Below are 24,539 nucleotides of genomic sequence, written 5' to 3' on the forward strand. Positions count from 1 at the left end.
TGCAGCTGCTCATAAAATGCAACCATGACTTCAGTACAATTATAAAAGGAGAAATAAGAATCAAGATCTATACCTCCCATGGGAATTTCAACCCGGTTATTGAATTTAGCGGTGGTTCTTTCATTGCATACCAAACAATTGCCCCACTTTTTACCTCGAGATTCGGGGGCAATACGTTTCCAGGGGTTCCTGACCTTGCACTTTCCAGACCAATTGCAGTGGTAAATGGTTACTAACAGAAGTATCAGAAATAGGTATGGATTTGGGGCGCTGTGGGGCAGCCAAGCCCATATGGGGGTTTCATCTTGAGCTCTGTGTGGGAGCGGGCGATTTGTGCCTTTATTGCTGCACCATATATTCTGGGAGCCACACAGACCTGCTCACTGTGAGGGGTAGAGGAGCGGGATCACGTTGATCCTTTTTCCGCTCCAGTCGGTTCTCTAAGGCCAGCAATATTTGCTGAAACGGCTGGGCCCCCGGCCGTGCCGCATTTACAGGGGTACGCAGTGAGGAGCGAGGCTGTGCTTGGAGCGAGCTGAGCGGGCGGGCTGCGATCTGCTGCTAGCGTGACATTGGATGTGCCCTGCCTCCCAGGGGACCAAAGGCTTGCAGGGTCACCTGTGACCCCAGCCCCATGTTCACTCGCTATTGCTGGGATCTGTGTGGCACGCCCCTGTCTGGAATGTGCTGTGCGACTGTTGGATAGACGGTAAGGAAGAGTGCAAAAACGGCAGGGAGAAAATAGCATCCCGACTGCGGCAGTGAACTCCTGGCACCTCCTTTAATTCCTGGCTGCCTCAGACCCTGCATATTATCTGCAAACTGGCAGATGCTGGTTGGCACCTCTTACGGATCCTCCCTGGGCCTGAACACCAGTGCTACACAACACTTGAGGTGCAAGGCACACAGAGGGGACTCGTGGCCGGGGCACTGTTTATGATCCTGTTCATTCCTGAACCGGAGTACACATATGGGTCTGTATGCAGTTAGTCACCTGATACCTGGATTGGGAGAGAAGCTACCATTGCCATTATTTTAGTTCTGAGCCGGGTGAGTACCTGGCTGGTGGCCACACGCAAAGTTGCTTGATTGCATTGCCCTCACTTACAGTACTGCCAATCCCTCTGCTGTAGAACCCTGTTCAGTACTAGGATCTGTGCCATACTCTTTCAGGTCTTCTCCCAAGTTGTAGGGGGAAGGGGCCTGGAATGACAAAGGGTGATGGAATTAAGAAAGTCAGCAGCATGGACCGTTTTACAAAGGCTACACCCCGAGCCATGGAGGTGGTTTACCCTGCTGCAAATGAACAGACAAGTACTTCTCCTCAAACTACGACTGAACCGTTGAACATGCAACAAATCATGGATGCCATGCAGAAGGGCTTTTTTTAAATTAACAATAAGATGATGATATCATGATCAATGTTACATCTATTTACACTCAGCTGGAGAATGAGGCACACAGAATTACTGAAGCTGAAAGCAGAATTAGCACGGTGGAGGATGACATCTCATCTTTTGCAGGCTGCAGTGACGTCTTTGACGAAAGATCTGAAATCAGTAAGGGTGAAATGTGATGACCTAGAGTCGAGATCCTGCAAGAATAACGTACGTATTATAGGCATGCCGGAGGACACTGTTTGTGGCAGCATGGAAGTGGCGGTGGAGGAATTACTTAAATGGGTGATGCAGACCTTTCATCACATTTCACGGTGGAACGTGCTCACTGTGCGCTCACACCTAAACCCAAGGCCGGCGATTACCTGTGGCCCATCATTGCTCGTATCATGAAATACAGAGACTGCATACTACGCCGGGCTAGAGAATTGAAAGACCTTTGCTTTGAATCGCACTGAATACACATTTACACCGATTTCATTGTGGCAGTGCAGCAGGAGAGACACACGTTCACTGGAGTCAAGAAGCAGCTAAGAGAAAGGAATGTTCCCTTCGCTATGTTGTTCCCAGCTCTGCTTAAATTTCAGTACAACAACAAAGTGTACTTTTTCACTGTCCCAGCCAAAACCATATCCTTCATAGAGACACTTATACCACAGGGCGCTCCTTGCCCAAACGACTCAGCATCCACTTGATAATTGGGCCTGTTTTCATATTCTGATGTGGCTAAATAATTTGTGTTCATTGTAATGTGCTTGCAGATTGGTCGGCAATCACATTGTAAGCTGATTCCTGATGTATGCAAATCGCCCACCCTGTGCGGGTACAGAACACCCCCTTGCAAGTGCAAATGTTTAGTTTTGTGTTGGTAATGGGTGTGGTGGGGGCAGACACTGCCGCAGTTCAGGGAGCAGTGAGGGTGGCTGGGTTGCTGTTGATTTGGGATATGTTAAAATACACTTGGTGAAAGGCACAGTGGAACTGGAATCATACCTACACCTCGGCCCACTGTGGTGTGTGTGTGTGCTTATGGTTCAGGGATGGGGGATGACACAGGAGGTTACACTCCTTTCTTGGAATGTAAGGGGCATTGGCAACACGATAAAGGGTCAAAAGATTATAGCGTATGCTAATAGGAATGGTGCCCAGATTCTGTTCTTGCAGGAAACATAAGCGCTGGTGAGACAAGCAACTGGCTTGGCACTGAGCTGGGGACCTCAGAGATATTACACATCTTATTCCACTAATTCTAAAGGTGAGCTGATTTTGATACACCGCTCGCTGCGATTTACACACTTAGAAACAAAGATGGATGATGAGGGCAGATATATACTGGTACATGGGATCCTGCCCAAGAAAGAAATTCTCCTACTTAACGTCTATGGTCTCAATGTAGATGATCCAGACTTTTACGAGAGGGTGTTTGCAATGTGTGCCTCTTAGCCACTGGCGAAGATTGTCTATGGGTTGACCTGAATACCATCCTGAACACAGTGCTGGATCGCACTGCCACCTCATCCCGATCCCTGACTAAAGCATCAAGGGAAATACTAAACATGCAGTCGTTAAAGCTTTCGGATGTCTGGCATGCGCTGCATGGAGTGGCCATGGAATATATGTTTTATTCCACTGTTCACGACATGTATTCTCGCATTGATGGGTGGCTGGTATCTGACTCATTGATCAACATGGTAGCACAGTGCTCCATACTGCCTCGTACCTTATCTGATAATTCACTGGTGCGGCTGACCATATGTTTTTCAGCGGATGTGGTACCCCGCCCACGTTGTCGGTTTAAGCCAGCCTCACTTTTGGGTGCAGCATTTGCCTTCAATTTTCCATATCAGGTGGTCTACTTTTTTGATGAAAACGAGGGGTCTGTCTCCTCGGTGGCAACTTTGGCAGGCATTTAAGGTGTGTGTCAGAGGCGTGACCATTCCGGCGGAATTTGGGGTCTTCAGTGTTTGAGGAGAGATTCAGCTGCACAGGAAGCTGATCTAAGGGCCTTGCAACAAAGATGCAAGCAATGTCCTTCCCCGGGGTTGCATCTGGAAATTTGTCCACCCTGGACGCTTTTAGGAATTTGGCTTGTAGGGAAGTGCAGTTCCTCGACAGGCCAAAGCTGGCCTGGTGGTATGGGGAAGCCGATAGGCCCTGTCGTATGTGCTCCAGGGTCAGGGACCACGCACATACTCTATATTAGGAGAGCAGACGGCTGGACTGCACATACTGATGCAAATATTAACTAGGTTTTTTATACCTTTTACTATGCACTATACCAACCCAAGGCGAGTGCTACTCTACCTAGATGGGATACCGACGACTCTGCTTTCTGGAAAGGCCTGGGATGCATTGGAGATACCAATGATGGGGTATAAACACCCATGGGCGAGACATGGTATCCCCCTTTTTCCACAACCCATTCAACCCCTATCCCTGTTTATGTTATGGGGAATTACAACTCCAATAAATTCCTCCCCACTTTGTTTTGACAAAAGCATTGCACCAAAGAAGATGAGGAATGAGGTCAGGAGGTTTACCTCCCCCTGACTTGCACTGGCCTTGTCCTTGTAATGAGGCCAGGCAGAGTCAGGGACGTAGCTCTAATAACGTACACCTGCCACTTATTGAGACTCCCTGTGAAACTAAAAGGTGGCGCGCACAAGCACACTTTGAGTGAGGCTGGGTATGTGAAGGAACAGCTCCTCCGAGGCTGATGTGAACCTGGCTGTGGGAGTTGGAAGGCCAATGGGCTGATCAACAATTGAGAGGATCGAGAATAAGCCAGGCAAAATTTTCAAGCTTGCGGGAAGCCATGAGTGTGTGAAAAGCAGAGCCGAGAAAGCAGAGTCAGGAAACCTTCAAGGTGCCAGGAAATGGGCCACGACCCTCCCGGGTCAACGGCAGAGTGGGGAGGAGCAGAGGAGGCGCGGGTAACAGCTTGAAGTGTGAGGAAAATATAAAAGCAAGTCATTTAGCACAACCGAGTTATTGAGAGCAACAAAATTCTGGTTGATGTTAAATCGAAAGTGACTGTGTTTTGAAAGTTGAAGGTGGCGCGTGTGCCGATAAAAAGCAAATGAAGAGGACAATTGTTAAAGGAAAAGGAAACAAAGTAGCAGAGTGGTCCTGCACAAGGGAGTCGCACATTCAAAATTCTCTGTGAAATGTTATGAACTTTGTATTGAAAGATATTACAAGCGGAGAGCAAATGAAAGAAAGCTGAATAAGAGGAAAATAAAATATGTGAATTGTGGAATATGCCAAGAGGGAAAAAGTCGAGTATGAGAATTTTGTAAAGGGCCAAATAGGCGAGTAAAAGAGAAAAAGAATTTTGTAAAGGACCAATAGGCATTGGTGCTGCAAGAAAAGATTGCGAATTGAAAGAATATGGAAAGAGAGTTTGAACTGGTTATGCAGAGGTCTATGTAAATTCTTTGCAGTTTTGAAGATCTTCTACAGTGAAAGATATCTTGGATAAAACGTGGGGAAGGGAATCACCACGAAAAGACAGGTTCGAGCCCAGCAGAGGAAAGCCTGCACAGAACTGTGAGAAATCGAAAGCATATGAACTAAGTATTGATGGCAAGACGGCTGAAGCCTAAGGAAGTGATTCAACCACAACTTAAAAGCCTGAGATTGGACTGTTGAACTGTAGCAGTAAGCCAAAGTGTGCAAAACTGATTGGACTGTGCCAGCCACCTATCCTTTGTTTATTGAGAGACTCTCTAGACCGCACGTGGTTGAACCTGGGGAAGGAAGTTGGTGCTGAAGCCATTTTGACATTTTCTTTTTGCACACTATTTTCCTTTTTGTATTCCTTAATACATTTGTGATCTTGTGAAGGAGGGCAAGGTTTGTTTTTCTTTTTTCCTTATATTACATGCGTATGCGGGCTGCTGTGAAAGCTCATTGGCCCATGTTTCCAGAGGAACCCATGTCACATGCATATTTGTCATACATCCTACAAGCAAACAGCACAAAGAAAAGTATTTCTATGTTGTATAAGTTGATGCAGACCATGGATAAGCAACATAGTCGGTCTACTCGCTCTAGGTGGTGTGACGACCTTCAAAGCGACCTTACGGATGGGCAATGGAAGGTGATCTGTGCTCTGGGGGGTGTCCTTAAATTCTAAATGCAGGCTTATACACTTCAATATTTTGATGGATTGTATTAGCCCCTGACAAGGCTGACCCTGTTTCAGGCTGACAAACAGCATGTATGTCCTAGATGCAAAGCTGAAAATGCAACTTTGCTATATATGTTGTGGTCTTGCCCTGTCTATATGACTTCTGGCATGCTGTTGATGCTGCGCTCTCGTACACAGTGGGTGTACAGTTGTCATTGATGGCTTGTGAGCATGTGCTGGGCTTCACGAAGAAATTGAATGTGGCTAAGCGCAGGTTTTTAAATTTGAGATTGTTACTTGCTTAGAGAACTATTCTGATGAGATGGACTCATAAACTACATCCTACATTTGAGATGTGGCTGAAGGATGTCACTTGGGCCAATGCTATGGAGGAGCTGTATATAACTCCTACCCGTGTCAGTCGCTCCAATGACTTTTGGTGTGATTTTTGGATATACCTAGCCAGAGAGAGTGCCCCAACCTGATTACTACACGCTGCCCCCTGTGTGACTGTTTACTCTACATACCACTTTGCAGTATTGTTATGTGTTGGAATCAGTTTTTTTCTACTGCTCATTACTTGTTTATGATTATGTATCGATTCCAAGTGTCAATAAATAATGTTTTAAAAAAAAAAAAGAAATCGGCATGGTTTCACAAATTTGAACTATCACTCCTGTAGTGAAAATATAATCTAACGGGCCTCGGGCCAGGTATGCTTTGGAGTGATATCTCCCTTAATATTGATGTTAAGTTGATATAAGCCCCATATCTGCATGAGAGACATCCACGCCACTACCCTTTGTCGGGCTACTCTTTTTCTTTTAGAGGTCACTGGCAAAGTGGAATTCAAGGCCCCACAGGTTCCATTAAGATCCTCACAAATGATAATACTATTTGAATTCTGTGCAGTCTACCATTTATCTAGTACTTCGATAGAGTCCAATTAGACTCTAGACTCTTAGGCGATAAGAATAATAGATATTTATTATCAGTGGGTATCGCATTTTTGGAAAATATTTCTTATCCGATATAAGTTCTATTGTCTGGATAAATGAATTAGGTTGGGTCCAATTGTCTGCAAATATTCCTAGTCCATTACAAACCCTGACCACAAGTCCTGTAGAAGGGCGCCCCGTTGATCACTTGACCGCAGGATTAAGAAATAAAGAATAGCCATCCAAAAGCGGTTTTTCCAATAGCCATGTCTCTAGGAGTGCAAATAGTTCAAATGATTTAAGATTAAAATGTCCCTCTTGGAACAAATATGCAAACCCTCTCATATTCCAGGAGGCTAGTGACATTGAGCATGTGAACTAAAATGTTTCACATGATGTGTCGTCGGAGGATTGCCTTTTGTTATGAGTGCTTCTCTTCTTTGTTCCATTGTGGTAAACACTAACTCTTCATTAAACAATTGAGGTTTGCCCACTCATTTTTTTTTTTTCGATCTGGGTGATGACTTGGTCTCTTTCCTCATCAACCGAGATCTTCTGTATGGCTTGACAATTCTTAAGTATTTTGTGTCTATAAGTAGTGAAAGGGGATTTTGGAGCCTCCGACAACGGAGTATGTGGAAATATTAAGTAAAATATCATCAATCTCTTCTTGTGCATTCTCACTTTTATCCACCATCTCATTAGTAATCATATTATCCTTCTGTTGCAAGGTCTCTTGTGAGATGTGTTGTTTTCTGATGGGGACTCCCTTTCGATTCTTTCACCTTTCCAGATCTTTCATTTTGTTTGCACGAGGAGACCTCACCTCCATTGGTGGTAATTTTATATTTCATAGAAACTTCTGGGAGCCATGATTGTTTTTACAGTCAGCTGATTTCTTATTTTTCAATTTTTTCATCTTTGGGCCTGCAGTGCTTCGAGGAGCTTTCTTTTTCTTCCTTTGGTAAAAGATTGAATAGTTCAAATATTCAGGAGGTAACTGCTCAGCCCTTAAGTCGTGGTCCTGGTAAGATAACTGTCTAGATAGCTGAAGCGACGGGTCATTTGGTATCGACCCCAATGAGGTTTTGTTATCCATGTTTTGATATTTTTGTTTAGTTTAATGTGCCTTCAGAGATGTCATTAAAGGAACCACTGAGTGGGGTAATGATACAGTAATTGTAAGACTTATTAGGTCTATCATGTTTATTGGAAGCCATGATGTAGCCCTCCAGAAATTATATTTTCAAATTTGTTAAGACTAGCATTGGTTTTTGTTAATTTAGGTTTGAATTTATGTTTTCATATAGTCTTATCAGAGAATTTAGGACATAATTCAAAGCCGAAATTGTTGTTGCATCGAGAGGGAGAATGGAACTTGGACCCACCATAGTAGATGAAAAGAGCAAGGGAGTCAATGAGATTGAAGATTGTTGTTTGTTCTCTTGAGTTTCATAAACTAGTTTTGGTGAATGCTCCAGCGAACACATAGGTGTTAATGTTACAGGCTAATTTCTTACTGATTTTGTTGCTTTTGGTAGTAGCTCCTTCTCCATTTGACAAAGGCTCAAGAAATCCACATCAGGGATTTCATATATGTCTCACTGGTCTTGAACTAGAGCGTAACAAGGATTTGTGGTCCCCTGGGGAATAGTGACATTCTTGTTTGCAAAAAAGCAGTTATATTGCTGTATGAAGGCACCTCAGTCGTGATTCATGGGTGGGATTATTAGAATTCACAAGACTAGCTTCATTAGCCCCCATGTCTTTCTTACACAGTTTGGGAGTAGAAGCAAACTCTGTGCTAAGTGCCTTTGGAGGATTTAGTCTCACCATATCTTTCTCATTTACCTCCATTGCTAGAATCTCCTCAGTGTCGGTAACGGGGGCACCTAGAGTTTTGCCTCTAAAATCGTATGTCATCTGCATGCTAGTAGAGTGAAATAACACTTTCCGCCATCACACTTTGAATCTTTTTCGGTTTGGTCACTGCTACTCACAGTGGACTGCAGTAGACTGCACCTGACCTTGCACTCTCTCACAGTGCTCCATGAGTCTTTTTGTAGGATGCGTCACTTTCAATCTGGTCGTCAAGGAATCAGTTCCACAGAGTGAACAGGCTGCACTTAGCAGTAGACTGCACTCGACCGTGCACTCTCGCGCAGCGCTATGCAACTCTTTTTTGTAGGATATGTCACTTTTAATCTGGTCCCCCGGGAGCAGATTCCACAGAGGGAACAGGCTGCACTCAGCAGTAGACTGCACTTGACCTTGCACTCTCCCGCAGCGCTTCACGCTCCACAAGTATTTTTGTAGGATGTGTCACTTTCAATCCGGTCCTCCAGTAGCCGATTCCACACAACAAACTGGTCACACTCAGCAGTAGGCTGCACTCGACCTTGCACTCTATTTTGGTGTTTTTATATCTACAGCTTAAAAGGGTTCTTATGGATAAATGATGGGGAAACAATCTGGCCAGGGAACTCAACCTTTTTGAAAAGAATTCTTATTGGCTGAAACAGTGGCAAAGGCTTGATAAGCAATAATCACAGCTAAACCCCCGAGCCTCTTTGAGTCAGAGCACAGTGTGGCTATGATTTTGCCAAAGAACTGGGAAATAAGTTATGGTAGCAGATTTGTAGGTCTGCCAAACAAGTCTCTAGTACACCTCAATTCAAGCTTCATGCTTTTAAATTGTTACATAGATGGCAGTCCCCCCCCAGGAAGACTGGGCAAATTGTACCCCTATACTAGTCCTTATTGTTGGAGAGGATTTTGCTCATACTGGTGAGGATTCGGCTCGTACTGGCACATGTGGTTCGGCTATCCATGTCTATTGGAGGGAGTTCTTATGCTGGATGCATGAGCTTGACAGGGTGAAGAGAATCCCTCCTCATTTTGTTTGAGTAGTGTGCCGACTAGGACCTTTCTCATACAGGATCATATGAGTATTTTGGCAACCAGGGTCAACCTAATCAGCGCAGGGAAGAGAGACACCGCCCCAACGAAACAAGAATGGATTAATGGGGCTAAATCCCTCTTTGGGATGGAGTCTATGACACACATGATCAACAAGACAGGATGTTATAGCCACCAAAAATTGCCTCATTTTTATAACAAAATACATCTCGACTGGGTTTGAGTATTGTAACATAAAGGGTGAGACAATGTGTATATACTCTAATTAAAACATAAACTGGCACGTGTTGACATCATTTTTCATGGGGAGAACCATGTTTGGGCCCGGAGTTGGGGGTAGGGTGGGGTTACACAATGTTTTAGTATCGTCCTCATCAGGAATTTAAGCTAGTGTCATTTATTTTGCTGATCTTCTACTTTCCTTATACAACTGGGTGCATCTTAATGGTGATGTACTGTTCGCGTATTAGGAAGTAGGTTTAAGAATACTATTGTTACAAGCCACAATCAGTCTCACAATGGCTTCTTCAGGTGCTTAACAATGTCAGGCAACAAATCAAAATTCATAATCGAACAATGTGGTAGAGTCACAAATGCCTCTGGATTATCACGATCCATTCATATTTCAAGCCAGTGTACGGGACTTTAAGATTCAGTTCTCTCTTTTGCCGCAGTGAATACCTTGTGATTGCAGAATCCTATATCGGATAGTTATACGAGTGCTTCTTCTTTGAACCAATTTCTTTTCTATGATTATGAAAGTGCCATCCTTATCAGCAGCCCATGTTCCAATTTAGTAATGGCATCCTGGGAAGTTTCACAGAAAATTCTAATGGGGGTTTCAGAATGGGCCATTACTATTTTCATATAACCTTTTAGTGTTTTGTTCCCCCTGTGCCCAAAACATACTTTTTAACAATGTCGACCGAACAATTCTCAATAGTGTAACTCTATAAGCACTTTAATCTGTTTTTAAAATAGTATTTAATTTGTACTCCCATCACAAAAATATATGGCTTTCTTATAAAACAAATGTTGAATATTAATTAATTCTGGAGGGTGCAATCAAACCGGAGAGCTACCTTACCAGTTTTTACAATGATATGACTAAATCTTCTCACTTCAAATGTCATAATTTTGAAACCGCGCTTTGTGCCAAAACTCAACACTGGATGTATCCCAACTGTGAGAAACCTGAGGGTATTCTCCCAGGCAGACCTTGGGAATCCCTTATTCAGGTGGCCAGGGAAGGGCTGGCGCTCTCAGATCCCAACCGTGGGGGGGACGAGCGAAGGAGGATCACCTGGATAGGGGAGCCCGGGGAGGAATGCCCCAGGAGAGATGCAGTGTTCTACCAGGGACAATGTCTCTGAGATTTTTATTGGATATTCCACATCTACCTCCTTTTCTCCTACCCCTATACCTCTGGTAAACCAACTAGGAGCCCAAACCTCGTTACTACCAAAAACCACAACTCCCTTGTTTTCCTGTTTTCCACCCAAATACTCCCGGTCATTTTTTTCCACGCCCCTCTGGTCATTATTTTCCAAATGTACAATCGGCATTAACAAAACACTACTGTTCCCACAATCACCGCTGTTCATTTCATGCTAGTAATCCTAAAACTGTTTACCTGACATGTCCCAACCCAAGGGTCAGGCAAAGTCAGGCAATTGACCAGAATCACACACACACACCTGAAGGCCCTTTCCTTTCCCCAAAGGGATAAAAGGTGGAGTGCGAGAGCATGCCAAGAGCAAGGCAAACCGCACGACAAGAGAGCTCACTCAGCACGGCAGTTCAAGAGGAGGAGAAAGACGTTGCGAACCGAGAGGGTGACAAGGAGCGAAGCGACTTTGCCCTTTTCAACCAAGGCCTGTGAAACCTCTGCAGAAGGAATTGTAAGATCACGAAATATAGCCAGCATGTGTTGCAGCAGATGTCAATAGTACATGGGGCCCTCCTCCGCTGATAACCAAGCTGGGGAGAGACGCTTGTCTCTGTGGTACCAACCTTGACTCCAGAGAGAAGAAAAGCCAAGCTGTTCATCACAGCCGGTGAGTCGAGGAGAGAGCTAATAAGAAACCGAACTGTGTTGAACGAAAGTAGCAAACGGCTAATTGAATTGTGAAAGAGTACAAATAACTGTTGATACCAGAAGGGGAAAACCAGCAACAGAGGAGTCAGGCCCCACGTAGGTGCTCACTCTGGAAACTCTGGGCAATTACCCGATTTTTGTAACTGCTGTTACCAGAAGGCCTTGGGAAAGGCGAGAAAGGGGTCAAAGTGTTGATACAGGGGTCCAGTAAAATCCTCTGTACAGTCAAAATTCGTTGACCTAAAGATGATTTTGAAGCTAAGGGAAATGAATCCTGCATTGTAAGAACTGATTGATAAAATGTGCGATTGATAGAGTTGGCATGCGTGAAGCCAATGGAGGGATGCCGATAAACAGGGGGCGAAGTCTAAAGTCCCGATATACAGTTTATTGACAAGAGTGAACCCGGCAGAGGGATGTCCACATTGAACTGTTTAAAAAGACATTAAAAATTGTGAATGAAACAGAGAAGATTGTTTGAAATCCTTTGAAATACAAGCCATAGTGAACCCGGCGGAAGGGGATTAATATTCAAGAGGGGTCTGAGCCTGGAAGCTGTGGACCCAGGGGTGAAGAAGCATCACACAAAGAACGAAGCAAACATTTGGAAAGGGTCTGAGCCCAGAAGAGGGGGACCCAAGGGTGAAAAACAGTCACACCACCAAGATATGAATGCCACGGAAAAGATATTTTAAATACAAGCCAAAGTGAACCCTGCAGAGGGAGGATAACATTTAAGAGGGGTCTGAGCCCAGAATAGAGGGATGCAGGGGGTGAAGAAGTAATTAAGAAATAACTTTTTGTTTTGTTATTTTGGACACGTTAGGCCCTTGGAACCACAGGATACGGAACCACTGAAGGTTCTGATATTGATAGAAACTCTTTAGAGATCTGAGCCCAGAAGAGGGGGATCTAGTTGTTAAAGGTAATCACCCAATGTATGAACAGAAAGGAACTCTTTCTTTATTATTTTGTATGCAGCAGGTCCTCGGAGGCAAGAGACTTTTTGTAGAAAAGAGACTTAACCGCCATAGGTCCTGGTACCGGAGAATGGAACTGTAGGTTTGTGCTGACAAAAGCTTGAGTGTGTGTTGTGCTTAGCAATCCCGTCTTGTCCCATGCTGAAAGCGTGGGTAAGGGATACCCCCACTACCGCATCCTGACTTATTATTTGTGAACACTTCCTTCTTTCTTATGAACATACACTTTTGTATTTAGCGTAAGGATTGGCAATAGGTTTTTCTTAGTATAGGCCCTTTTATTTGACAAGATGCCACTCGGACTGCCTTATTATTGTTTGGTGGTCGAAGCCTGCTCCCATCTTAGATTTAGGTTTAGAATAGGTGTTTTTCCAACCTACCTATACAGTTTAAAAAACACTCTTGAACGGTGATCACTTGTGTCTGTCTTTACGGTTGGCACCATAAGTTCCTTACACAACTAACACTAAATAGTGTGATTTTGTTTAATGCAGTAGACTTACACACACCAAAATAAAACTTATTCCCAACTGTTCAGTCATGCTAAAGTGTTTGTGTCTTGTCTTGCAGCATTCCAGTGTTTATCCAGTCTCCACTCCTTCGGGGCTTTCAGATGATCCCCAAGTACCATCACAGCCAGCGTCAAGCTACATGTGGTCATCAAATGCCCCTCCTCGTTATTCTCCTCCGCACTTCCCGCCAGATGAGAAACCACCACCTTACACACCATAGGCAAAGCCGTCGAGATCTTGAATTGCGCTATCGCCTGGGACACTAAGCAAGACAATGTTAAGACAATGTGAATATATTTTCATCATCAAACCGGTTTTTGTTTTGATTCTTGCAGGTGGCTGGAGAAACGAAGCAAGAGAGAACATGTGTAATTTAAGCTCATTGTTTTGCTGCTTCATTTGTGAGTCAGTCCCTGCACCATAGAAGCATAATCAAAGGAGAGTGGGCTATGCCAGTCATACTACTGCCACCAGAACTGATATAGCATGCAATATAATGTAGTCACTATTTTTGACACCTTAATCCCTGCTGGGCAGACACTTAATTTCTTATTCACCGTGTTTTCTTGGGAATACTTGGAAGGTGCACTTCAGAACACTCCAATAATTGTCGATATCCTACATACAATGGTATACACGTATGTAATACTGTTGGCCTTAATACAAAACTGGATTTTTACAGTTTCTGATCAACAATCTTCCAAACAGAAGGTGAATTGCTACTGATTAAGATTTAAGTGTTTGTGGGATGTGCCCACTGCATTTTCACATCTACTGCCAAGGAATTATTTCTTCTTACATATGGGTAAAGGACCTTTTGTACATCAAATGTAAGTTATGTGTTTTTGTCAAGTTAGTCCTCTGTTTAACCACATTTTAGTATAGAAGTGTGTTTCAGAACTTGTCTAGGAGCTTGTCTGTCTCATTAAAACAGAAAATATGATGGAGTTTACTGTAAATACTTATGTTACACCTGCTACTAGGAGTGAACTGTGTGATGTCCTGTACATTCTAAAATACTGCCATGATAATTGGTAGTGTCAATCTGATCTTTGTGTGTCATAGATAACCTGTTACATTGAAGAACATGCATAACATTTGCTTCTGGGGTACTTCAGCAAGTAGTGTGTACTATCAAAGCATTTCGGGAAGTGTTTTTTAATTTTTTTATACCATTCATGTCAACATTAGATACCTATTCAGCTGTAAATCTACCTGTTTCATTAAAGAAAGGTGGACGAGTGTATGCTCGGAAGTGGACCTGCACCTTGTTGACCCCAGGCATGGTGTAAGATTGGATATGGAAAAGAACAGGATCAGAAGTGATTGGGCATTTAGCTGGCTAACCAAGCAGCCGATTGGGCTTGCCCTTGTCTGCAATGATGAAATGAGTCTTTGCTTACACATATCTGTTTAACTCATTACATACTGTAGCGCCAAACAATTCTTCAAAATAAAAAAGTGAAGAGCCGGATAAGAACTTTACAAAAAATGTAAAAAAGAAGCAGTTGGATTCCAGTTCACCGAGAGCATGGCCAGGTGCCGTACAAATGAAACGTAAGCCGCTATACTGTATTTCTGGTCAAAATAACTGCTTTCTGAATCCCATCTGGCCTCAGGCAATGATCATTGGGAACTTACAAATGTAGAGGGGAGAGGGCATTTTGACACAAAAAGATGGAACTGTTGGTGATATTATTCCAATATTATTCCTGATCTGCATCGGGCCAATTCACAAAAGGAGTTGGCCAACATGATACGACACGTGTGATGCGGATCCCGTCTTGCAAGTTGTTGAATCAATATGATGTTCCTCTTCTTCACAAAGCAGACCTCTGTATTGTGGGAGGACTGGGCTGCTAGCGGAAGCATTGCTCAGCCTGGCTCTACCTATGCATATGGCTGTGATGCCCATCCCTGACACCTCAATGAGCATTTGGTCTCAGCTAACAGTGCAGTCCTCTCCACCCAGATTTCCCGGCAGTGCATTCCAGCTGTCAGCCCTTGAATACCCCATCACAAAAAGGCTTATTTTGCATTTCCACTCCTAACAGAGGTGTCAAAATGTAAAACTATGAAAACATGATCACGCAGTTTGCAAACATTTCTATAGAGACCCCCCACAAGGCAATCAAGAGTCTGGAAATGAGCTTTGTCGGAGCTACACAGAGCAGCTGTAAACAAAGCTTTTATTAAGAGCACGCATTCCTGCGCACATCCCTCTGACAATCAGGGATGTGCATAGAAAGTGCAGCGCAATTAGCATAGGACAAAATGCGCACGTGCAAGAGCCCTCCCTTTCTGAATTGCTTTTAATGCAAATAGTGTTCAACTCACAGGAGCAGATCATTAGCAGAACCTCAACAATTTAAGGAGTAAGGGGCGCTCGTGTAACCATGTTACTGGTAATCGGTAGCTCCAAGTGTGTAGGGGTCTGCAAACCAAGCTGCAGGTGGCAGCAATCTCAGAGCTAGGGACATAGAAACACTTCCTGAAAAGAATAGAAAGAAAAAAGCCACCCTTAGTTGGAAATCTTTCTCATATTGAATCTAGCTTCCAGGGGTGCTCTCCTCTCAGACACGCTTAGTTTTCTTTCTAGATCATCTGAATTGATCAAAGGCTAACAATATTTTTGTCATCAAAAAGAAATTGGGAGACAGCCACCAAGTCTCCCCAAAATTGATATGATCACAGTGGACCCTCTATGGAACTCTGCGGGCCTTAATTCTGCGAGGAACCGATTGGACCTTTCACGTAACACGAGCTGCTCCGTCCGCCACATTATGAAAACTATGACTTTGAGTACACAAACGCTACTGACGCAGTTGTTCACTTAAAACCTCCTCCTGCTGACAATACTCGCCAAAATGTATAAAAGCACCAAGCACAACTGTTGTTTACTGGCGCAAAAAATATCCAACAAAAGATTTGACGTCGACACCAGAATACAAAATAAGCATAGGGAGCACTTTGAAATACACCCAGTTACGAAAGAGCTCTGCTTATCTTCTGTTCCACACCATGGATACTAGCCTACGAAGAGGATGGCCCTTACAAGAAAGTTGAGTGAAATGTCAAAATAAAATTGCTACTTGTGAGGAAGAGTAGGTCAGGGGCAGCCCGTTTGTCTTGGAAGCACAGTGCAACACAGTTTTGAATCTCGATCCTGCGCTTAGAAAGCACTCACTGGGATTAAGCGCCTTAATAAAAGAACAATTTGAATTATTGGCACACCCAGGCACCTTTCCTCATCTCTATCTGCTCCTTTTTTGGACAAACCGCTCCATCTGGGACATGCACTAAGTGAATGTGCTCTCAGAACTCTAAGGGGTCGATTCATGGAAATAATGTGCGCCGAAAATTCCTGCGCAGAGGTGCCAAAACGTGCGAATCGCAGGAAAAGTGCGAAAATCGCAGTGCAAGTGCGAAAATCACAGGGAAACCAGCGCACAGCGATTCATGGAAGTCCGTGCGCGAGAAAAACATTGGATGTACGCTAAAAATGTGCGCCGCGCACGCCGGCGCACAGGTCATCCAACACCGTGCGCCACGGCCACTGCGAAATCGCACATCGCGGTGCACATCACAAAAGTAGGCGGAACACGGGGCGTAACACTTGGAATGGGGAACAACACTTGAAAATATGGGCGTCACGGTGGAAGTACAGGAGGCAAGTGCGCGGAACGCCCACACGCTCGCCTACAACCCGTATTCATGGAATCGAATAGGGCAAACCAGCGCACAGTCAAAGACGCGCACAGGGCCAAACAAGTACGCCACAAGAAAGCAAACGGTAGCGCCCCTGCGACTTAAAAAAATGTGCGCCAAAATGTGCGCTAACAAAAAGCACCCATATACAGCCATGATGAATGGGCCATACAGTGGCCCTCTAGGACAAATGAGGTGCAAAGGGGCACCGACAAACACGGACACCCGCTGTGTGAAAAATAGCGTGTGCGCGTGTTCCTGGGTGCGCGGGAAGTTCCACACGCGATTGGCCTGGGTATGTGTACTTCGGGGTGCGCAGGAAGTTCCACACGCGATTAGCCTGGGTACGTGTACTACGGGGTGCGCGGGAAGATCCACACGCGATTGGCCTGGGTACGTGTACTACGGGGTGCGCGGGAAGTTCCACACACGATTGGCCTGGGTAGGTGGGGGTGCGCGGGAAGTTCCACACGCGATTGGCCTGGGTACGTGTACTTCGGGGTGCGCGGGAAGTTCCACACGCGATTGGCCTGGGTACGTGTATTCCGAGGTGCGCGGGAAGATTCACACGCGATTTCTGCAGGGTACGTGTATTTCGGTGGTGCCGGGGAATGCTACACGTGATTTGGCCATGTGGGTCCTCCCAGGTGTTCCCTCTACACCCTCCACGGCCCCTGCAGGCAGCCCACACCACAGGGTACTACCCTGCACCCCTGCTCATGTCCCACAGGCAACCCATCCACCATGCCCATGCCCACCAGCCAACCCACATGTCACCTTGCACTACTGATCACCAACACATGTCTCCCATAACCCCCACCCCCCAGCAGTGCAGGGGCAGCCTCCACCTGGCCCCCACTCATGTCCAACTCATGTCCCCCTGCACCCCCACCCCCCAGCCACCAGGGGCAGCCTCCACCAGGCCCCCACTCATGTCTACCACCACCCCCACCCCCCAGCAGTGCAGGGGCAGCCTCCACCAGGCCCCCACTCATGTCTACCACCACCCCCACCCCCCAGCAGTGCAGGGGCAGCCTCCACCAGGCCCCACCCATGTATACCACCACCCCCAGCCACCAGGGGCAGCCTCCACCAGGCTCCGACACATGTCCCCCTGCACCCCCACCCCCCAGCCACCAGGGGCAGCCTCCACCAGGCCCCCACTCATGTCTACCACCACCCCACCCCCCAGCAGTGCAGGGGCAGCCTCCACCAGGCTCCCACACATGTCCCCCTGCACCCCCACCCCCCAGCAGTGCAGGGGCAGCCTCCACCAGGCTCCCACACATGTCCCCCTGCACCCCCATCCCCCAGCAGTGCAAGGGCAGCCTCCACCAGGCCCCCACCCATGTCTACCACCACCCCCACCCCCCAGCCACCAGGGGAAGCCTCCACCAGGCCCCCACTCATGTCTACCACCACCCCCACCCCCCAGCAGTGCAGGGGCAGCCTCCACCAGGCCCCCACTCATGTCTACCACCACCCCCACCCCCCAGCAGTGCAGGGGCAGCCTCCACCAGGCCCCCACCCATGTCTACCACCACTCCCACCCCCCAGCCACCAGGGGCAGCCTCCACCAGGCCCCCACTCATGTCCCCTATCACCCCCACCCCCCAGCAGTGCAGGGGCAGCCTCCACCAGGCCCCCACCCATGTCTACCACCACCCCCACCCCCCAGCCACCAGCGGGCAGCCTCCACCAGGCCCCCACCCATGTCTACCACCACCCCCACCCCCCAGCCGTGCGATTGGCCTGGGTACGTGTACTTCGGTGTGCGCGGGAAGTTCCACATGCGATTGGCCTGGGTACGTGTACTACGGGGTGCGCGGGAAGTCCCACACGCGATTGGCCTGGGTACGTGTACTTCGGGGTGCGCGTGAACTTCCACACGCGATTGGCCTGGGTACGTGTACTTTGGGGTGCGCGTGAACTTCCACACGCGACTGGGCCTGTGAGAGGGGGGTACATGTATTCCAGGGGTGGGCGGGAATATTTACCCACGACTGGGCCTGGGAGAGCGTGCTACGTGTATTCCTGGGGTGGGCGGGAAGATTCACACGTTCGCCTACGACGTGCCGAACAATAAATGGTCCAATCCTGAGACACGTACGCCAGCCTGAAGCAGGCGTACGTCGACCCGCGCAGCATAAAAGTGCGCGCAAACAACAAACAAGCTCATACGCCAGGATGAATATACCATTCCTAGCAGCAGTGGCCGTGGGTTACCAAAGGAGGAGGAGGAGGATAGTGAGGGCCCGAATTTTCACTCCCAGAACCAGCCTTTTTGGGATGCCTGATGACCAGGTGTATGGGAGGTACAGGTTTCCCCCACACATAATACTGGACCTGGTCAGTGAGTGGGAGGATGACCTCACATCACCCACCCTGTGCTCCCAAGCACTCAGCCCCCTAGAGAAGGTCCTCAATGTACTGCACTTCTTGGCCACAGGATCATTTCATCGGACAAGTGCCATAGTGGGTGAGTTGTCACAGGCCACGCAGTCACGCTGCCTACACCAGGTCTTGAACATCATCACTGCACGCCCATAAGTCCGTAGGCACATATACCTGCCCAGGACACCTGCAGAAAGGCAGGCTGCCACCCTCGATTTCTACGGTGTGGCACAATTCCCAAAAGTGCTAGGTGCCATTGACTGCACCCATGTGGCACTACGTCCCCCCAGGGCATCTGGGCACATCTATAGGAACCGCAAGCACTGGCAGGTAGTATGTAATGCTAAGGGAATCATCACCTCAGTATATGCCAACTATCCAGGGTCCACCTACGACAGCTTCATTTACCGAATGTCTACCCTAAGCCGGGACCTAGAAGCTGGGCGGCATGGCGATACATGGCTGCTTGGTGAGTATGAATGCCACTGCACATGCATGCATGTCAGATGCAGAGTTATGTCACTACCCCACTAATGATACCCATCACCTCCTCACCAGGGGACAGTGCCTACCCTATGAGCACCCACATGATGACGCCAATTCGGAACCCCATCACGCCTCCAGAGGTAAGATACAACACAGCCCATATTGCAACCCGGGGCATAGTGGAGCGCACATTCGGAGTGCTCAAGTCACGCTTTCGCTCCCTTGACCGTTCTGGCGGGCAGCTGTTATATGCGCCCCCAGTAGTGTGCAGGATCATAGTGGCAGCATGTGTCCTGCACAATGTTGCAACACGCCGTGGCCTGGCTGTGGACATGGTGGTGCCCCCACATCCCCAACCACATGCACGCCCGCTGCGCATGGGAGGGGAGAGCGCACGGGGTGAGGCAGCCCGTATGCAGCTGGTGGCTAATTACTTCATATATAAATCACACCCCAGTGGAGTGCACACAGGCCTGGCACATACCATCTGATAAGCAATGATGACTCGACCTGACAATTAAGACGAACAAAGGGACTGTCAACTGTCAGAACCATAGCAGCCTGAGATTGTTCATGTGGAAGTGTCACAATGTGTGGAACCCTACCTACACAAACACCACCAATGCAGTGTCATGAAAAGACACTTCCATGCTGCAGAAATGAATACCCACTCGCAAAATACTACATTAAAACAGTGCCATGTCACCCAGCCCCTCCCCGGCACGGCCACACAACACACCATGGCATGTCATGCAATGTGAGAGGAAAGAAATTAATCCCCACAACATGCCCCAAGTGTCACCAGCTACAGTGTCCCAAATGGAAACATGTCCACACATGAAATGCTCACAGTAATGCAGGACCTACAACCCACATTACCAAATACTTACCAAGAATACCAATCACCTACACAACCTCCAACCTACCTTAAACATGACATTACAGACCTAAAAATTAGCTAGCCTCACCACCTGATGATGACAGCCCTCCGAACACTTCCAAGTATACAGTGTTAGCGCCACGCAAGAGTGTAGGTGCACTGCTTACAACATGGACTCCAGTTCCAAGGTGGACCGCATTGTGAAGACATGAGGAATGGACCTGCAAATATGGAGGATGAGATGGATGCAGAGGCACATATCAATACACCATGCAGTGTACAATACAACAACAATATGCACAATGAATGTATACACAGTATTGACTACAGACTGCCCACACAGCTCATGGGAGTCCAATGTCACCATGTACGTCAATGTCACTTGGGCACACCCTTTGCAAGCCCATGGAAACGGGAAGCAGGAGGGGTGTGTGTGACAAAAACCCAAGCATCTGAACCAAATCCATGACAAGCCTGCATGTGCCCAGCCACAATGCAGCGTATGCCCACGGGAGCCACAAAAGGCAACACACTGTCCCAAAATAAATAAATAAATAAATAAATAAAAATGGCCATTAATGGGCCGGGGGGGGAGGCCACCCAGGAGGTCCGAGGACAGGGTGCACACCAAAACCCACCTGTGTGCCTGTGTGGATCCTGCGAAAAAAAAACACCTCCATGGGCTCATGGCCTACACGGCTACCCTATTGTGGGAGTATCACTGCTGTCGCTATCCTCACCCTCTGCAGCTGCATCAGGAGGTGGTGGCACTATGGGAGGCAGCCCACGCAAAGCCCTAGTCTGTTCCTCCATGGCTGCAAGCATGCGGGTGTGGTAGGTCTCGTTCTGGAGGATAAGTGTGCGGAGGTCCCCATGCAACAACTCACGGGATGCCGGACCTCCGCCCTAGTTGCCTGCATCTCAGCTGAGAGCGTACGGGTGAGACGCTCCAGCTGCTGTTCTGTCCTTCGGTTTGTTGAAGCCTCAAGCTCAACAAGAGTCGTCCTGAGGTGAAGGAGTTCCAGCCTCAGGGCTTCCCTGTGGCCCTGGGACTCTATGGAGATGGCTTCCTGCAGAGTCACCAGTGCCGCCCGCCTGTCCCTGTCGGACGCCAACATGTCCTCCCTGTGTGACTGGCAGATGGAGTCGGTTGCCTGCTGTAGTCGCTCCATCAGCCTTTCGGGGGGGGACAATGGAAGTGGCCACCCTATCCATGGCCTGAGCCATCATCTCTGATGATGCTGCCTGTTGGGTTGCCATAACGTAAATGGATTGCTCCCATGTGGTATTGCCAGGTGGCGTACGGCCACCACGTCGGTGGGCACCACACCTGTCTGGGGCAAGGCGAACTGCGCCTTGCTGTGCTGGCACTGCCTGAGGCTGCAGGACTGCATTCCCCCTCTGATCTGCTGGCCCAGGAACAGGATCAGATGTCGCGGAGTGTGACCCTGCATCCATAACCACCAAAGGCGTACCTGCCAACACTGACATCCCCATTGAGGGTTCTAACCCTGGTGCAGGTGGGTCGGACAGAACAGAATCCCTCCCAGGAACACTCACCTGCGACGGCACGTAGGTCTCATCATCCGAATCGACACCTGAATACAGCTCGGGGGAGGTGCAGCCAGAGACACCCCTTGAGAGCACGACCTGCAGCAGTTTTGGGTTCTCACCCACCAACACACCACGTCCCTCACTGGTGGTCGGTCGGCCCTCAGACCCCTGTGGGTCTGCACCATCTCCACAACCCCAGCAGTATCAAGTGCGTCTTCCCCTGCAAAGACATAAAAGAAAACAAATGGAAACAGGCATTAGCACTATGGCACACAATTAGGGCTGAGAGGCTACAGAAACAGTACTTGATTGACACATGTCCCACATGACTTAAACACTCCCATGCATGCACCGTCACTGCGTGTGATGGAGAGGCAGATGGCACACATTGATGACACCAAGATGGAAGATGAACACATTTGCTGCATGCTGCCTAGCAGTGGCATCACACATTGGCCAGTGATTGGCAGGTCAAATACACATGCCATCACACAGATGGCATGTACCCTAGCCATGAAGTGAAGAGGGAGAGGAGGTCACCAATTGTTCATTCAGTCCAGTTTGCTCATATAATTGATTATTTTCATTGTAATGGTTCAAATGTTTAACCTGCAGCTGCCAGTCAAAAATGGTCCTATAGCACAGGGACATGTCTAAACTAATCACGTCCAGGAAACTGAGCCAGTCCACTGTACCATAGCCATGTCAGACATGTGACAATAGGACTGAGAAATCCCGAGTAAAAGTGGTGGTATGCAAACAATATGCCTGAATAAACAGAGGTAAATAAGCAACAGTGTTGTGGCAAGATGACACTCCAACGGCAACTGGCGTGGTGTTGGGCTGGATGTCTAATGTTGGCCGAAGGGATGCTGCTATACCCAAATGCTGGTGCCAAGAATGTATAGGAAGAGGCACATGGGTGACCCAAACCACTCAGGCACACACACCCTCCCCTGGCACCCAAACAGAAGCCCTCCCACACACACCATGCACATGGATGACACACACATGCATGTGCACTCACCGGACAATGCCTCGTAATCTGCCAGTTCTCCCACGCCTTGGATCTGTTCCTCCGTGACGTAGGTCCCAGCAACCTGCTCATGTGGAGTGAGTTCTATGTCGTCTGCTGGAGACCCACCTCCAGTCACTACAGTTGCTGCATGACTTGAGGCCAGCTTATTCTTTGCCCTGCGCTTCAGGTCATTCCAGCGCTTGTAGCATTAATTAGCTGTGCGCCTCACGATTCCAAGGGCACTTATGATGTCCGCAATGGTCTGCCAGTGTGCCTGACGTTGTGCAGGTGTGGTCTTGGATCCTGCAACAATCACCATTTCGTGGTCATGTGCGGACACATACTCTACAAGTGCATTCAGTTCGGCCTCATTGAAGCTGGCTTCCTTGACGGGCCAGACTGTGTAGCCGTGTCTGGGGCATCAGCCTCTACTGGACGAGCACTCTTCCTCTTCCGGTTGGAAGGTGGTGGGGATCCTGAGTGTCCTACGCCGCTCTGGACACTAGGGGCAGGAGCGTGGGATTGCACACTCAGCATGGGAGTTGGTGCAGGCATTAGCTCAAGTGTGATGGTGTCAGGGGGAATGTCAGCATGATGGACTTGGACCGACACTGTCCTGGATGGGTGTGTGAGAGGTGGGGTGGATGGAGCCGCAGCTGCCCCTGCAGCCTACCTACGCGGGGCAGCAGATGACCTAGCTGCCCCTGGTCCACGTGGCCTGATGACACCAACGTTCACCGGCGCACGTGGCCTAGACCTGCTGACCTGGAAGTCAGCCATGGAGTCACCCTGTGCCAGGTCTGGTTCCACAGTGGGCTGGTCCAACAAGGGCTGAGCATGGATGGTGTCAGCCACGGTAACCTCAACCGGGGGGGGGGCATGGGTGTCCCTGACTGCTCCTCCACACATGGGGGGCTAGGGGCACCCTGCAAGTCATGGCCATGTCCCCTACTGGATCCACCACGGCCACCACTTGGGGCTCGGCCACCTTTGCCACCCTTACGGCTTGGTCGCCTCCCAGCCATGGCACTGATGTTATTGTGCGTATGGGAGTCGATGTGAACTATTGTCCTGGGCAATTGGGGGTCAAAGGGGTTGGGTACCAGATGGTAATCGTACCCTAGTGCTCTAGCAAGGCTGTATGTCACCCCTGGGGAAAGATGACGGGTCACGCAACGCACAGGCACCCCAAAAAAGCGAAGTAAGGTGCACGCAACCCCTCCTAGACCACGTGCGTGGAAAAATAAACCTGTACTACGCTGTGGCACCCAGAAACACAAGAATGAACGTATGCGTGTCACACGCAGCCTAGAATGACCTCTGAAGGGGTACGCGACACACGGGGCAAGCACAGATGTTAAATACGTGCGCGACTCACCGTCTGCCAGGAACAAAAGCGTGAAAAATATGCGCGTGTGCGCGTCGGCAACACCCCCGCCAAAAGAAGAATTGTACGCTGTCTGAGGAGACAGGACAACAGTAGAAGGGATCGCTGTTTGAGGAAACAGGCCCAGGAAAAAGAT

The 24,539-nt window shown here is 48.0% G+C and overlaps 1 protein-coding gene across 3 annotated transcripts in view; it reads left to right on the forward strand.

Moving 5' to 3' along the window:
- Window positions 1–13,919, forward strand: part of TMEM255A (transmembrane protein 255A) — a 577,786-nt gene extending 563,867 nt beyond the window's left edge. For all 3 annotated transcript variants that reach the window (XM_069612683.1, XM_069612682.1, XM_069612684.1), the window contains one exon: window positions 13,035–13,919. In XM_069612683.1, coding sequence (XP_069468784.1) covers window positions 13,035–13,196 — 162 coding nt within the window. In that variant the 3' untranslated portion in view covers window positions 13,197–13,919. The remainder of the gene's footprint in view (window positions 1–13,034) is intronic.
- The last annotated feature ends 10,620 nt before the right edge of the window (window positions 13,920–24,539 follow it).

Source organism: Ambystoma mexicanum, chromosome 5p (assembly GCF_040938575.1).
Source record: "Ambystoma mexicanum isolate Mex_15411 chromosome 5p, UKY_AmexF1_1, whole genome shotgun sequence".
In the NCBI taxonomy this organism is placed as follows: domain Eukaryota; kingdom Metazoa; phylum Chordata; class Amphibia; order Caudata; family Ambystomatidae; genus Ambystoma; species Ambystoma mexicanum.